The 17745-nt window shown below is 44.2% G+C and overlaps 1 protein-coding gene across 2 annotated transcripts in view; it reads left to right on the top strand.

Moving 5' to 3' along the window:
• Positions 1 to 17745, top strand: part of SRBD1 (S1 RNA binding domain 1) — a 252775-nt gene that overhangs the window by 39650 nt on the left and 195380 nt on the right. For both annotated transcript variants that reach the window (XM_053312100.1, XM_053312108.1), the window contains exons 10-11: positions 12182 to 12285; positions 15027 to 15134. In XM_053312100.1, coding sequence (XP_053168075.1) covers positions 12182 to 12285; positions 15027 to 15134 — 212 coding nt within the window. The remainder of the gene's footprint in view (positions 1 to 12181; positions 12286 to 15026; positions 15135 to 17745) is intronic.

Genomic DNA, 17745 nt, shown 5'->3' with positions numbered 1-17745 from the left:
GCAATGTAAAACCATTTCGAGAACTTTTTGTTGAAAAGGGTAATGGTGTGCCATCGATTCGGTGTCGACTCCTGGCAGCCACAGAGCCCTGAGGTTGTCTTTGGTAGAATACAGGAGGGGTTTACCATTGCCTCCTCCCACGCAGTTCAGCATCTTCATATATCACTGCTGCCTGATATAGGTGTTTACCAGCGGGGATTCAAAACGGCAACCTCTTGCTCTCTAGGCAAGTTATTTCTCCGCCGCACCATTAGGGAAAATTGGTATATAAATCATAACAACTATTCTTGTTGCTATATTTGGGATTCCTGCTACTATGACTACACAGGTTTCATTTTGGGCAATTTTTATTTAATTTCTTTGATACTTTTTATATAAAGTATAACAAAAGTCTCAAGGTGGTTCACAATCAAATACAATGAAAATCATGGAATCTTAGCCTACTTTGCTTAAGGAAAGCAAGCTTATGAGATCAACTGGCATTTTGTGTGTGTGTCCCCTCATCAACTTTGCAATGCCTGGACCAATATGAAACAAATTGGATACCGCTGTAGGGACACATAGGGTTGGCTCAAGGGCATGGTTTGTGATCATGTCACCCACCCCAATTCCAGATGGTGGACAAGTGAATGTTTGAGGCACAAGAGGGCTAACTTGTGAACCCCCTAACTGATTTGAACCAAATTTGCTACAGCTGTAGAGACACATAGAGACACCTCAGTGGCATAGTTTGTGATGATGTCATCCACCCCAGTTCAAGATGCTGGACATATGAATGTCTGAGGTGCAAGTGGAAACAGATATGGACCAAATTTGGTACAGTTGTAGAGATACCTCAAAGGCACAGTTTGTGGTGGTGATGATGATGAGAAGAACAGGGCTTGTTTTTCTGTGTGCTTTACAATTTTATCTTTGAGGATGCTTTCCATCAATTTGCCTCGAACGGACGTTAAGCTAACCGGCCTGTAATTTCCTGGATCACCCCTGGATCCCTTTTTGAAAATCGGTGTTACATTTGCTACATTCCAGTCCTCTGTTACAGAGCCTGATTGCAGGGAAAAGTTATATATTTTAGCAAGGAGGTTGGCAATTTCATATTTGAGTTCTTTGAGGACTCTTTTATGGATGCCATCTGCCCCTGGCGATTTGTTAGTTTTTAGTATTTCCAGACAGTTTAGAACATGATCTCTTGTCACTTATATCTGACTCAGTTCTTTAGCCTCCATCCCTGAAAAGCCTGGTTCAGGAACAGATATATGCTCAGTATCCTCTGCCGTGAAGACGGATGCAAAGAACTAATTTAGCTGCTCTGCAACCTCCATATCTGCCTTAATAATCCCTTTCACTCCCTCATTTTCTAATGGTCCAACCGCCTCCCTGGCAGGTTTCCTGCATCTGATGTATTTAAAGGAGTTTTTGTTACTCCCCTTGATACTTTTAGCTAAATGTTCCTCAAACTCTCTTTTTGCCTCCCTTATTGTCACTTCGCATTTCTTTTGCCAGAGTTTGTGTTCCTTTCTGTTCTCTTCATTTGGACAGGCCTTCCAATTTCTGAAGGAAGTCTTCTTTCCTTTTATGGCTTCCTTGACAGTACCTGTTATCCATGCTAGCATCCTCCTGGACTTAGTGGTACTTTTCCTCCTTTTGGGTGGAACTGACAATTTTTTAAAAGTCTTTAAAGACCCAGACTTCTAACTGATACTGTTTTGTGTTTTTAATGTTGTTTTAGAATATTGTTTTAAAAAATTTAAATTGTTGTATTTTAAATTTCTCGGTTTTGTTTTTAACTAATGATTTAATGTTGTTTTTATCTTGTTGTAAAACCGCCCAGAGACGTACGTTTTGGGCAGTATAAAAATATGTTAAATAAATAAACTTGTATGGGGGGAAAAACTTGTGACTTGGGAAGCAATGGGGTAGGTCTCGAACTATGTTTCAGTAGGCCTCTGCTTCATGGAAGACAGGCTTATCAATGGCTGCTAGTCTTGATGACTGGAAGCTATCTCCAGGTTTGGGTGCAGGATGCCTCTGAATACCAGTTGCAGGAGAGCAACAGCAGGCGAGGGGGCATGCCTTCATCTCCTTTTTGTGGGCTTCTTAGACTCATTTGGTGGGCCACTGAGAAACAGATGCTGGGCTAGATGGGCCTGATCCATCAAGGCTATTCTTGTGTTCAAGTTGACTGCCTTGGATGAGAGTGAATTACCTGGCCATAATGGGATGCTTCTGCTGCACGGGTGACATAACATACTAGGGTTGTGTTGCCCATCTGCACCACGCTCTCCTTATGCGGTCATCCAAGGGCAGCAGAATTGACCCCATGGCCATGATTCATGAATCTGACAAATGTTTGCAGTGAAATATGTGAAAAAACCTTTTCTCAACTGATATGAGAGCACATTCTTTGTTACTCTAGGACAGTGACTGGTGACAAATGAAATATTTAATAGTTTCCTCCCAAGGAGAAAAGAGTTGGGAATGCTTGCTGCTTCTCCCCACAGCCCCAAGTCCCTCCCCGTCACTTTGAGCTGTGCTTTGAGCCGCAGTTTGCTCAATTTTATTCTGTAGTTTTCTAAATCTAACCTCCGACTTCTTGTCCAATGTCATGTCTGCTGTGTCAATCGCTGCAGTGCTGAATGGCTCAAAGAACATCCACATGATCGAAGAATGCTCTGAGCCGCTCAGCATTAAACCTGTCTGTTGAAATTGGTCTGAAGCATTGAGAAAAGGTTAGGTAATTGTCGTTCAAGGTGACCTGGAAGGCTGGTAGTTCGCTCTCTCTCTTTCTAAAACTGCAAACTTCAGTTATGTTGTAAATGTTCCTGATGCCAAGGTGGAAGCAGACAGTTTGTATTTTATTAAAAAATGGATGGAAGATCGTAATATTTTGTTTAGAAGTTAGTTTTAAATTTGGTTTGTTATTTAGTCTGCAAGCACTCTACTCCGAACTAGTCCCACTAAATTCCAGGACTATTCCAGGGCTAAATGTCACAGAGGCCTAGTGCAGATATCATACTTCCCCATGTCTTGGCTGCATCCAGTTTATTGCCAAACCACTTTGCTTCTCCCTTGACAAACAAATTTGCAAAAATAGGATCCTACCTTTCTTTCTCCTAGGTAAGAATTCTGATTTACATCTTGGTCATCTCTCACTTTTGACTATTGTAACCTTCTCCTCCCTGGTCTTCCACTGAAGCGATTCTTACGATGGAGAAAAAACGGGCTAAGGGAGCCCAGCCTGGTTTCCCCCCATTGTGAGAATCACCGGGCTCGCAGGCGAGCCTGGCAGTTCAATGGCGGCTAGCCCACCTACGAACCCCTTCCCTAAAACGAGGTTAGTGGAGTGAGCGCTCAGCTAACTGTGTTTTACTGATTGCGTTTCTCCATCAAGCCTCCATCAAGCCTCCTAGACTCTGGGGTCTCCCCAGGATGCCCTGCACGCTTGCGCGAGGCATCCTGGGACTTCCGGGGGCTGGGTGGCCCCCGATCCCTACTGTCATGGAGCCGGTAGTTGTGTGGGCAGTCGATCTAGCTGCCCAGGGCTCAACATTTTCTCATTTGCGGGGAGAGCGGGTCAAGCCCTCTCTCCTCGCACAAGCCCTGCAAGCTCTACACACTGATCGTGTGTAGAGTCTCATTGTCTCACCTTACGCCTCTCAGCTTTCTCCAGCACTTTGATGCACCTCTTATAACTCTTGATATCGCTGCACTCACCCTTGATCCCTCTGGCTCCCAGATTCTGCACAAGCTTCCTGTCCTTGCCTTCAAAATCCTCCATGACCTGGTTCCAGCTTCTTTCTCTGCTGCTCCAGCTTCACCACTCTCAGCCATTCAAAGGCACCCTCCTCTTTCAAAAGTCTCTGCCCTTTCTCTCTTGCTGCCCCTTACACCTGGAATTGGTTCATGGAACACCTCTGCCATGCCACTCTTTTTACTTTAAATCCCAAATCCACCCCCACCCCCGAAAACCCGTCTTTTCTGTGAAGCTTTAGGCTCAGCTCCCAACATTTCAGAGTTGGAAGGGATCTTGAAGCTCTTGTAGTCCAAACCCCTTACTCTGTGCAGGAAACCACTGCCGCAAGGAGGAGAGCTGGTCTTTTGGTAGCAAGCCAGTGGTTCCTATGGAATGCTTTCTGAACATTTGCAATGTTCCATTATGGAATCCAAAATGGTGCTCTTCTGGCCTCTGCACATGCGTGGTGGCCATTTGCATGGTCAGCACCACCACGCAAATGGTCGCCACGTGTGCACAGAGACCAAAAGAGTGCCATTTTGGATTCCATAATGACACTTGGAATGTTCTGAGTGTTTGGAAATCATTCTGTCGGAACAAATGGCTTGGCTATTTGTTCTAATTTACCATTTTATGCATTATAATAATAAAAAATTAATAATTATAATAAGAACTATAATAATTTTGCAAAATGTGTTTCATGCATTGTTTGGGCATTGAATGTAACATGGATGGCTGTTATGTTCTTCTGTGAATAGGGTGTATTACTACTTGTGATCTGGCCGCTATGCTTCTGTTAATGCAACCTAAGATTGCATTAGCTTTTTTAGCAGGTGTGTGAGTCCCAGCCCTGAGATGGTTGGCTTTTCCCTTAAGGTTTCTTCACCCTCACTTTTCCCCTGCCAAAGCCTCAGCTGGGAATGAGGTATGTAGGGGAGTGGGGAGCTTTTTCTCACTCTCCCCCACTCCTAGTCTCCCCATCCTGTGACTTCCTTTACTGCTCCCTGCTTCGCTCTGGGTTGCCTTGGGAGAATCCACGGATTCCAGCATCCTCCGCAGCCTCCGTTCCCTTCTCATCACCCCTACTTACTTGGCAAAGAGGCACCTTTCAACGTGGTGATTCTCTTTATTTAGCAGGGGGAGAGTAACTGGCCCTATCCACCTCCAGCACAGTATCTCCAGTGACTGTTGCTGGTGTCTTTCTTGTGTCTCTTTTTAGATTGTGAGCCCTTTGGGGACAGGGGTCCATCTTTCTTTCTTTATTATTTCTCTGTGTAAACAGCCCTGAGCCATTTTTGGACGGGCGGTGTAGAAATCGAATAAATATATAAAATAAATAAATAAATAAATACCTCCCTGCAAGAGGACGAGAACTTGTGCTCTCACAACACTTTGGTTGGCCACTATGTGGCCGCTGGCCCTTCTTCCAGCTGTCTGCCCTCTATCGTGCTGCCCTCTAGCTGCCTCCTCTCCCCACCTGGCTCCCGGTAGTACTCCTGGCTTTCATTGCTGGATGTTGCTTGCTCCCCAGATTAACAGGGCTGAAGAGGGAACCCAACAGGTGCATGACACTGCTGGCTCATGTTCAACTTGTGATCCATTAAGACCCCTAGATCCAATCCACATGTACTGTTGCTAAGTCTTTGTAATGTACTGTAACAAAGCTGAAACACATGTAAATTAACTAATTGCACACGCTTCAACAGTTTATCCCCACCTCCACTTCCCTCCCCTTTCTCTGTTTTCTTCCTTATGTCCGTTTTTAGATTGTGAGCCTCTTGATCTAGGGTCATGTCTTTTTCATTCTGTGTAAAGAGCTGTACAAATAGATGGCACTAAATAAAAATAACTAAGGAGCAGCTTGTGGCTCCCTCTGCTGCATAACCCCCCTTCTTCTCCTTTCAGAGTTGACCATGGTGTAGCATTGTTTTCACCAAAGTCAATGCTAACCTTGGTTAACCTTTAACTAGGGTTTGCAGATATGCTTCAAACCATGGTTTGAACACTGGCTTCACAGTAACCATGTTCTTATTAACCTAAGTGCAGACCTAAAAGCGCACAGTGGTAATACTGAACGGGCAAGTGGGGTGATTTTGCATAGGAGTGTGTGAACCTGTGGGGGTCTCCCGATCACTTAACCGTGATTAGGAAATGTTACAAGTGCTCTGGGCTAGAGTAACTGGAATGTAGATCCCAGTCTGTGTTTTTCATTTGCCTTGTAGTCGGCTTCTAAATGGAAAAAGCCATTTGAGGATTTTCCTCCTAACCTTGGATTTCACCTTCAGCCTGAATCCTCCGGAGCCTTTTAAAATGGATTTCCTGTGCTGCATGCTTATTTGGAGAAGTGCTCTGGTTTGAAACGAGCCTCCACCCCACCTACCCCACTGTGAAGACTGCTGGCCAGCAGCCAGAAATGTGGCTGGATATTTCAAATCCATGTGTGATCTTCAGCTTTCTTTTCTTCTGCAGTGCCTGGTTATTTTGCTCCCCCTTTTCTTTGTCCATTCTCTCTCCTCACTTGTCATCCCTTTTCAGAGTTCATCTCATACCTTCCCCATCCCATCTTTTCTCTGGCCCATGCCTTCCTCCAGTCCTCCCTTCTTTGCTTGCCTTATGTTGTCTGTTTAAAATACAAGTTTATTTTAGAATCTCCAACAAAGTGTTGCAGTATATTCCTGGTGTGCATGTATTATTTGGATTTCTGGCAGAGCCAGGTGGAAGAACATAAGTTAGCTACAAAGATGGGAGTCCCTATTTTAACTTGGGTCTTACTTCATATGCAGATATTATCTTTTTATATTTTCTGGGTTGGGTGTTTTTTTTTTGTCAGCGGGGGGTGGGGCAGGGCATGGGGTAGGACTGCTGCTCAGGCCCATCTCCTTCTCACCTTTCCTGTTAGAAACACAAAGTTGTGAAATGGCTGGTGAGAAAACCAAAGAGCTTTTTACACACTGTCCCCCTTCAGAAGCAGGAATTGTGACTGTCTTGAGGAGGTATTCTTAAAGCTGACAAATTTCCCACTCTTTTTCTTCAAGCCCTCTTTCCCCTCTACAGTCACCACAGAGTCTCATTAGCTCTGCTTACCTACTTGTCTATTAACCACACTCTGCCATGAACTTTCCATCTCTTTGACTAACATGGGGGCAGTTTGGGTTTGGGTGTTTTTGGAGGGGGCACCATAGGCGCCCCCCCACTTTTTGAACTCCAACAAATTTGCAGTGCACCCCAAGTCTGCCAATACCACCTCCTTCCTGCAGACACTCGGCTCTTTCAGAAACAGTATATAGGGTTATCCTATTTTTCCATCGCGTAGCTTAAAAAGCAGACGATCTGTCCTGATTGTAAATGGGAGCCCACAGGGCAAGAGGAGATTCAGGTGGAAGGGGATGGGGGTGGGTTCCAGGTCCAGCACTTCCACAGCTGGTGCTGCTGCTTTTCCTGAGCAAGAGAGCTCCTTCCATGTGAGCCCTGACTACCACTTGAAGCCAGAATTGCAACACGGGCTAATGTGCAAAGTACAGTTCAAAATGAAAAAGAAAGAAAAAAAGGACACATTAAAGTAACTCAGTGCTGAACCAAAGTGCAGCAAAGTGTCTCTGTTCATATGACAAACAGGGACAATTGTCCCTGGGCCCAGAGAGTCAGGGGCAGTTTCCCCTCTAACAGGGATCCCCAGATGTTGTTGACTACAACTCCCAGAATCCCCAGCCAAAGGCCATTGCAGCTGGGGATGCTGGGAGTTGTAGTGAACAACATCTGGGGATCCCTGTTAGAAGGAACACTGGTCGGGGGCCCTGAAGCAGGCCACCCCCCTGCCGCCCTGCCATGTCCCACTGCCGTTGCCCTGGCCCGCTGTTACCACTGTCCCGCCGCCGCTGCTTCTTATCTTGGCCTCCCGGGTGTGTGTGTGTGTGTGTGTGTGTGTGTGAGCCGAGCAGGGTAGGCCAACCCCTGTGGCAGCGGTGGTGGCAGGCCTCTCTGGCTGAACTGCCTCTCTGGCCGAATTGCGCATTTGCACAGTTCGACTATGGATGGCGCATGCCCATGATGTCATGGTCATGTGACGTCCATATTCGAACTGTGCAGGCCGGCTGGAGAGGCAGGCTGGCTGGAGAGGCCTGCCGCCACCACGGGAAGTGGCCTTCCCCACTCAGCTCACCCCCCACATCCTGGAGGGGGAGGCCAAGATAAGAAGCAGGAGCGGGGCAGCAGCAGCGGCTTCGGGGGCACCGAGGAGGAAGTAGGAGTGGCGGCGGGTAGATGTTGGTTGCCCTGCCCTTTGCGTCTGACATCAGACACGGGGCATGGCTTAGGGCATGCAATGGGGAGGGCCTCCACAGATTTTGTCCCTGGGAGTCTCGCTGTGACCCTGGATTATTCCAATGCAAAAAGAGGATTTCTCCCCCACAGACATAAATCGGGTTAGGTTCCGATACGGAGGGAAAACCCTGAATCGTGTGTGAAGTGCTCTCTGAAATGTTGCACGGACTTTGGGCTAAAACTGGCTGATATGTGAATGCACACCCACCATCCCAAAGTAAAGTTGCGGTAAAGTCACTGTCTGAAAAAGCTGCAGGAGAATAACATGGTTTCTCTTACAAAGGGATGCTTGTTTTCTCACCCACCCACGTTTTCATGGAGAATTCTACATGTCTACCAAGCTAAATTTGATTATGTTAATAATTTTACCATTTGTAGCAGGATTAGATGCATATATTAATAAAAAGAGGTGATGGTGATTCAGAAGCTGGTCTTCGCCTACTGTGTATTTACATCTTTTGTGGAGGAGGCCTTGAAAATGGGGCCCGTGTGTGTAGTGAGAAGTGATGCTGTTGCTGTATCTGATGAAGTTGTTGGCCTACAATGTAATTTTGATTTCACTCACAATTGACATTTTAAGCTTTCATCTCCCCTGTCAAACTGGAACAAACATGGGAGCCTGTTTGCTTTGTTAATAAATATGTGCCCCCCCCCCCAATTCCTGCATGAAAACATTTGCTTTGGCAGTCAAGGTACCTGATGCTATAATATTTCACATGTAATTTCTATTATTCGCTTTGTTGTTCAATGATATGTCAGGCCTGGTATGTCAACGAGCACAGGAATGCTGAGGAATATAAATTGGTGCTATGTCCCCGAGTCATTTTTAGGCCATTGTGTTTAACATATGTGACATGTCTGAGTTAGCTAGTGATTAAATTAAAGTTCATGATTGACACTGGAAGCTTGCTTGTGACAGTGCTGAAGGCCTGTAGCATACATCAACATGTGCGGCAACACAGGAATGTCAACTTTTAACAGCTTTGTAATGGTTTCTGCAGATCTAATGTTCAGAAATACATGGTTTTGTTAACTTTCAGGAACATACAGGCAGCAACATTCATAGCCATCATCTGTTTCCTCTGTCCTGGCAGTTCAAAATGCTTACTCCTTATTTTGCGCATATTCATTCATTCAAATGTTTGACTTCTATGTGTCAGAAGAAGAACCTATAACAAGTACTGCACGTAGGCCCAGAGCAGTTGGAGAGGAAGGAGTGATAGAAAACCTGAGTTGTATGTAGAATTTGCATGGACACATATTTATATACTGTTTTTCAACAAAGGTTCTCGAAGCAGTTTACATAGAAAAATAAGATACCTGTCCCAAGAGGGCTCACAAAAAAGTAACATAAGGCAGACACCAGCAACAGCTTCTGGAGGGATGCTGTGCTGGGGTTGGATAGGGCCAATTTCTCTCCCCCTGCTTAATATAAGAGAATCAGTGCTTTAAAAGGTGCCTCTTTGCTTAGTTAGCAGAGTTCCAGGTTCAGTCCCGGGCATTTTCAGGCAGGCTGGGAAAGTCCCCTGTCTGAAAACCTGCAGATCTGCTGCCAGTTAGTGTAGAGATAATACTAAACTAGATGAATCAATGACCTGATGTAGTATGAGACAGCTTCTTATGTAATGGTGCCAATTACCTAACTGCAGCAAGGTGAATGTGGGCTCCTATGCTTCTTTCCTCTTGAGGAAATTCTGCTGTCTTTCAGCTTTGGAGTTAGTGTAAACGTTTTCCCCACCATATTTGGAATTCTTCCATCCATGGCCAGGCTCAAACTACAGTTTGCAAACTCTGGAAGGAGGGGAGGGGAGTGCTCAAGGCTGAGGGGTGTTTCTGATTATTAGACACTGTTATTAGACCATCAGGCAATATTACATCTTCAGCAGGCCTTAGCAGTTAATTTCTGGGTCAGGGTGGTGGTGGAAGCAGAACTGACGTGGTCAAACCCACCAAGAAGTCCATCAGATGTTAATTGTAAGGTCTCTGATCAAGAACTTTTTTTCAGGGTAATTCATTTATTAAATTTTGCTGAAATCCATGTGGTGATGACCACTAGCTTAGATGAATTTAGAATGGGATTAGATTGGGGATTCTCAAACTTGTGTCCCCTGATGTTATTGAACTACAACTCCCATAATCCCTAGCCACAATAATCAGACCCTTATGGTGGAAGCTGTAGTCCAGTAGTATCTGGGGACACAAGTTGGAGGACTCCAGGATTAGATACATCTATGAAGGAAAAATCTGTCACTGGATTTTTGGAACCTCCATGTTCAGAGGCAGTATACCAGTTGCTGGAGGAGGCTATTACCATCATGTCCTGCTTGTGGCTGTCCTACAGGAATCTGCTTGGCCACTGTGGGAAAGATAATGCTGGGTTTGAATGGACCATTAGTCTGACTCACCAGGGCAGCTCTTATGTTCTTAGACTGGACGTTGAAAGGTAGTCTCCATGCTTTTGGCATGCACATTAAAGTGGTTGCTAGACAAATGGTCTGACTCTGTGACTAACATTCTGCGCCATGCAGTGCGGGCATGCTGCTGCAGATGTCTAAAATAATTCCTGTGGCCGCTGTGCATGGCTACAGTGGGGCGATTTTATAACATCTGAATGAGGCTCATATAGCAGCTTCTTGTGTTCACTGGTGGATCAAATGGTCAAATATCTGTTGAAAATGTCACAGACCTGGTCCACTCCTTGTCTTCATCAGCCCAACTTTGCACTGCGTGTGGCATTCACACACCACTTTGTTGAATTCAGAGGGACAGCCCTTCTCTTTCTTTGGAATGGCCATCTCCACCATTGCATGCAGACCCTGTCTGTTGTTGGAAATGTCAGTAATGCCTACTTCATTTTAAAGGCTGAAACCCAAATGTTTTCATCTCTTCATGAACTTTCCTGGGGGTAGGCGGGGGGTGAGGGAACCCTCTCACAGGTTGTACTTTAACAAATTAAAACGATTAGCTCTGTTGTCATACATTATCTCACTCATTGCAGGGTTTGAGTTGGGCTTCCTTTTCAGTTCAAATAAGGAACACTGATCGCTGCATCTTCTGTAGTATCCTGGTGGGGTGGTTACATTTGATTTTCACGTTTCAATTGTAGCTGTGTGAAGCCAGTAATGGGTAAATTTGCTAGTTCATCCTCTTAATTTGTTATGAATGTGTCAGGAAATGTTACTCTAAACTGACAAGTTAAACTGTTTTTGTTCCTGTGGAGTGCATCAGAGGCCTCTCTATTTTTCCCCCATGTGATGATGTAAGATCACACAGTTAAATGGATGTTCTGCATAAAAAGAAACCAATATTTGGGGTTCTGTGGACTTTTGCTTATAAATAAATCCTGTATCCAGGACATTCAAGTTCTGGTCCAAGAAGAACTGGCTCTGATAGCCTGTACATGTGCATACTTTTTCTAATTTTACATAATTTGGTGGGTTGTTTTTTTTTTTTTTGGCAAGTTTTGGCTTCTTTTTTTCTTCTTCTTTTACATAATTGTGAATTTGCTAGGCATAGGATGGGGGAAGGATTCTGGATATCTTGTTCAGTTACCTCTCTGATCTCGTAAGATTTCAGTACATAGAGAGCTATCATATACAGAGTCAGATCATTGGTCCATGTTGCTCAGTATCAACTACTCTGAATGGGGGTGGTTCTCCAGGTTTCAGTCAGGAGGCTTTCCCAGCCCTACCTGGAGATACCCGACATTGAACCTGAGACCTTCTGCAAGCAGATGCTCTACTTCTGCAAAGCAGATGCTCTACTGCTGAGTCATAGCCCAGTTGCTTAGACACTTTCAAACATGTTTTCTTAGTCTTAAGGACTAGAAACTTGAAAGCTTTTAAAAAATGAAATTCGAGATTCTCAAGAAGCTGAAGTTTGTGCTCACTGCTGCTTTCTTTGCTTCTGTGAAATCCTGGCATTGATGCAGCCATGTCAATCTTGTAAAAGTGAATATATGAAGATGACTTGCATTGAGCTGAACTATTGGCTAATCTAGTCCTGTACAGTTTTCAAGCAATAGAAGCTGTATGATTTTGGAGGTGTCTGTGTGTGTGTGTGGTTTTTTTTTTAAAATCTTCTGGCTATTTTGTGTGTTATGTTTCTCCCATTTATATTTGCTTTTAGATTCTAGCCATTAATCGAGGAGAAAATCTGAAAATTCTGACAGTGAAGGTCAACGTTCCTGATGGAGTGAAGAATGAATTCTGCAGGTGGTGTGTAAATGAAAGGTCTGTAGAGGAGCATAATCGCATGTATGGAGATATTTTAAATAAATCTCTTCCCCCCCCTTTATAGACATTGGCTGACATCCAGACTAAGGTATTCAGAAGTTGCTCCAAAGGACTATTTAATAATTATTAATCCAGTTTAATAATTTAATCTGGATGTTAGCCATTATATACTGAAATGTACCTCCATATGACACTGTATATTAAGAAAGGTCCACCGTGTAGTTTGGTCCACTGTGTTGCATATTTTTCTGATGTAGGACCAGAATCCTATTTTTATTTTTTTATTTAATATATGTGTAGCCCCCACCCCTCCAATATACTTCTGTTCAGCGTGGCTCACAATATCCTATGTATGCTTACTTGGGAGTAAAGGCTTGTTGACTTTCTTCTGAGTAAATATGGTTGAGATCAGTCTGCAGCTTGGGAAAAGCGAGAATTCTGTTCTTATTTCCAGCGCTGGAACAATAATTTTATTAGTCAGATGTGTCTGGAAGCTTCATGGGAATTTTGGCAAATTCTTTCAACACTTAAGATTAAGGAAAGAAGTTTATTTTGAAATAATTCTAGTTCAGTTGGTGCTGCTGTCTGGGTGCCGTGGGTCTGATTTATAAAGAATGTGGGCCATGGGGAAAGCCCTTACTTGAATAAGCTTTCTATGTACTTTGATCATGTTTCAATGAACATACTACATGAGAAATAACTTACTGGTGTCCAAGACTTGGCTGCTGCATTCTTCTTACCAGGAACAAGATGATAAACTCTCATCTTGTATGAATCACTATATGGGCAGTATGTTAGTTGCATGCCCTAAACGGCTTGGGTCTGAGATATTTAAGAGAATGTCTTCTTCTTCATCAACCACACCACCTGTTAAGATTGCCACCAGCTCGGTTGGTGGTGACTCAAAACCGGGCCTTTTCTATTATTTATTTTATTTTATTTTATTTTATTTTATTTTATTTTATTTTATGTATTTCTATACCACCCCAAACTTCTAGAGTTGCCCCAGGACTCTGGAACGTGCTTCCTAATGAAAATAGATTCTTCCCTTCTCTGAATGTTTTTAAGAAGGACCTGAAAACATACCTGTTTAGTCAAGCTTTTAGTTTATAGTTCTAAAGCTTTGGTTTTTAGAAGTTTTTATTGTATTTTCAATTCTTTAAATCATGTTAATGTTTTAATGGTTTTTTAAAATTGTGAACTGCTCAGGGACTACTTTGTATAGGGCGGTGTACAAATGCGCTAAAAATAAATAAATTGAATTTGTGTGTGTGTGTTCTTTTTTTTGTTAGCTGGCTGATGGTTTTTTTAGGAAATTGGAAAATAAAGGTAAAGTCGGTCTTGACTGCTGGCGCCCACAGAGCCCTGTGATTGTCTCTGGTAGAATACAGGAGGGGTTTACCATTGCCTCTTCCTGTTCAATATGAGATGATGCCTTTCAGCATCTTCCTATACTGCTGCTGCCCGATACAGTACCAGCAGGGATTCGATCCAGCAACCTTCTGCTTGTTAGTCAAGCATTTCCCTGCTGTGCCACTTAAGGTGACAATAGGAACATAAGCAACTGCTTTATACCAAGTCAGACCATTGGTCCACCTAGCTCAGTACTGATTGGCAGCAGCTCTCTAGGACAGTGGTTCCCAACCAGGGTTCCTCCAATTGTTGCTGAACTACAACTCCAAGCATCCTCAGCCACAATAAATTGTAGCTGGGGTTGATGGGAGTTGTAGTTCAGCAACATCTGGAGGAACCCTGGCTGGGAACCACTGCTCTAGGATTTCAGGCAGGAGTCTTTCCCGACCTTACCTGGAGTTGCCAGAGATGCCGGGATTGAACCTGAGACTTTCTGCATGCAAAGCAGATGCTCTTCCATTTAGCATCTGCACATTACTCTCTACCCCATTCCACAACATAGGAAACGGCCTTATAATGAGTCAGGCCGTTGGTCTTTCTAGCTCAGTACTGTCTACACTGCCTGGGTTTCAATCTGTGACAGATTGGTTTCAATCTGTGTAGACAGATTGGTCCTGATGTAGATCGGTCCTGACTCCAGGTTTCAGACAGGAGAGTTTCTCAGTTCTACCTGGAGATGCCGAGGATAGAACCTAGGATCTTCAGCATGGAAAGCAAAGACTGAAGTTATAGCCCTATCCTGTCAGTATAGACTTTTAAAAATTGTTAATTCAAATCCTGGGAAAGAAAAGCTGAATAGGGATGTGCATGGACTGCAGAGGCGCGGTCCGATGCCGGGGTGTGTGTGTTGCTTCAAGGGCGGGGTGGGTGGGTGGCGGGGTTGTACTTACCCCTCGTGCTGCTTTTCCCGCTCTGGCGCTCCAGTTTTAAGCAGAATCTTCGGGGAGGCAGTGGTCCTCCCTGCCGCCCCTGCCCCCTTGTTGTTTGCCAAATGCGGAAGTAACTCCTGCTCATGCATCCGCCAAAGGGAACCCTTTGGAAGCTCCGAAGTGGTACCGAAGCAGAGCATTTGCTTAATAGTAGTGGTTCAAGCTTTGGTCACTTATTTGATTGGCAATACTAGTCTTTTAAAGGTGTTTATTATGCCGCCTTATGGGTATACATGTTCTGAGCAGAAGCTGGTTTGCAATCAAGGTGCTAAAGAAGGTGTCTTTTAATGGACCCTGTAAATGGTCCTGTCCATTTCTTTTTCACAAAGTAATGGCTTGTGTCTTGTCTGGTTAGGATTTGCAAATGATCTGAATCTAAAAATCTTTGGTTTACAGGTGGCGACCAAAAGCCTATGCACAGCCAGAATTAATGGAGATGCTGCGTTATTCGGTAGAAGACTCATATAAGCGCCTTATTTATCCTCTCCTCTGCAGAGAATTCAGGTAAAGCAATGCATCTTCCCCTGTAGGATGAATAAACATAAGAAGAGCCCTAATGCATCAGTTCAAAGGTCTGTCTTCTCCAGTGTCAGAACAGTCTTCTCCGTCTTCTCCAGCATCCTCTTTCCCCAAATGGGCAGGCAGATGCCCCCAGGAATGTTAAAGACTATAGGCCTCCCCTGCTGTTGCTTCTCAGCAACTACTATTTAGAGGCATGCTGCCTCTGAATATGGAGGTTCTTTATAGCCACCCTGCCTAATAGACCTATCCTTCATGAATTTGTTTAATGTCCTTAAAGAGCCATCTAAGCAAGATATAGTTCTGTTTAGAAGTGATATGCATTCTGATCCAAAGGGCCCTGAGCAACTCATGTGTTCCTGCTGCCCCATTCACTTTTGTGTTCGAGAAAGAGGTCTTCACTGACACGGAAGGCAGTGAGAACTTGCACCTCTCTGTAGGCAATTGGAGCCTATGTGCATCAACGTAACGGAATTGGGGTTGGCTGCTTGCTGGAATGGCATCTTTTTGTACTTTCAACACTTGGGCCAAGATTTGAATGGGTGCTAATACTTTTCTGTTGTTGAAAAGATTGTATATAAATAATAGTACAGGAGAACCTTGTTATTTGTGGAACCGCTTATTTTCAGGGTGTCACATAGACACCCTTTTTCAGTATCCGCAGATACGAAGGGGTTAGAACCCATGTATCCTTGGTTCCTCGAGGGCCAGAAGTGACCGCAGAGGTCACTTCTGGCCGCCATTTTGTCTCTCAGAGCCCAGGAAGAGACAGGAGGAGCCATTTTGTGCTCATTAAAAAAAACCCCACAGACCTCCCCCTGTGATTTTTCACAGTTTTGGGGGGCATTTTGCCCTTTGGAGGGCATTCCTGGGCACATTAGGGACCCGCAGAGCATGTCACCGTAAGTTCTGGGCCATTCGGGGGCCGTTCTGGCACTTAAATTTTTTTCCTCCCTCCAGCCTGGAACCTAACCCCCCTTTTCTCATAGCCCTAATGCATCGTTACTCGCAGTTCCGTTTCTCACGGCAGTAGGCAAGGAATGGAACCCGCGTGAATAATGAGGTTCTCCTGTAGTAAGTGTCACATCTTGATTACACTGCATATTGCTTTAGAGTAGGGGTTCCCAGCCTTGGGTCCCCCATTGTTGTTGGACTACAGCTTCCATCATCCCCAGCCACAGTGGCCGTTGTGAGTGGAGGCAATTGAAGCTAGAGTCCAACATCATCGGGGGAGCCTAATCTACTAAAGTTACTGATGCATCAATGTTATTGAGTTTGATTTTTGTGTTTAACTTTTTGTCAGGTGCTTTGATCTCTTTGTTGAAGTGGCTAGGCAGAATATGATACTTTATGTCAATAATTGGCCTGTGCAATTGGAAATGTCGGAATGCCTGATTCACTCCCCTGCCATGCAGCCGATTGCAGGGCAATTGCCCCAGGTAATAGTTACAGTGGTGGTGGAGGTTCTTTAATGCTCGATGCAGCACTGGTGCAGGGGAGGCTAGCTGGGTGAAGAGAATGCTGGGAGAGTCCGTGGGGAGTCACTCAGGACGATGGTGTCGAGTGTGGGGAGGCTGGGAAACAGCATGGGGATGCTTGGGTACTCTAGTTCCGAGGAATCCCAGCCTCCCCTGCTTGACTCCCTGCTCTCCCTGTAGACCTTCCTGGCATTCTCTCCACCTGCCCTGCCTCCCCCACACCAGTGCTGGGACAGGCATTAACTAACCCCCACAACTGTACTACCTGGGGCAGTTGCCCTGTGATTGACTGTCTACCTGTAGTGGTGGGAGGGAATACTGCATTCGGGCATTCTGACATTTTTTTCTTTTTTTCCAAATTCAATTTTTATTAGTTTTAACAATAATATGCATAACAAACATAATAGACAAAAGTGAACTTCCCGCGCACCTCTCTTCGTGAAACATCAACTATAAAATTTACCCTTGCTATAATAGTAGTACAAAACACAATTTTAAGCCTTAAAAACAAACAAACAAACAAAAAAAACAATTAATCTACCCAACCTGCATTTTTTTCCTAGGCATTCCGACATTTCTGATTGCACAGGCCTAGTAAACAGTGCTTAAGTGGGGGTGGGGGAATTAGCTTTGTTTTTATGTAAGGGAGGGGATTCCAGGATACAAAAACAGACTGGGTAATGCTATAGTCCTGAGAACATTTTCTTAGAAATAAGGTCCCTTAAAATAATAATAGGATTTATTTCTGACTAGGTGTGTTAGGCCTGGACGAGTAGATGTGTTTTCTGTTACCAGTGACTTATTAATAATTCACTACTTAGATCATAAGAATATGCAAACTTTGGCATGTTAAAGGCATTTTTCCTTAGCAGTTAGGCTGCTGAGAAACAATTTAGTGATCAAAAATGCATTTTCAATGGGGGGAAAAGTTGACAGTTTGTGTATGCAAACTGCAATTTGCTTAACATTTTTAATGACAGTACCATATTGTAGTTTTTTATTATATTGAGCAATTCATCAGATTGATATAATGGTCTTGACGCAAACTAGCGTGCTGTTAAAATTGTTTTATTGTATCCATTTCACAACCACTGTTTCAGTAATGCACTCCATCACGT

The sequence above is a fragment of the Hemicordylus capensis genome, chromosome 1, assembly GCF_027244095.1.
Source record: "Hemicordylus capensis ecotype Gifberg chromosome 1, rHemCap1.1.pri, whole genome shotgun sequence".
NCBI lineage: Eukaryota > Metazoa > Chordata > Lepidosauria > Squamata > Cordylidae > Hemicordylus > Hemicordylus capensis.
The sequence above is the reverse complement of the archived record's forward strand: the minus strand, read 5'-3'. Positions and strand labels throughout refer to the sequence as shown.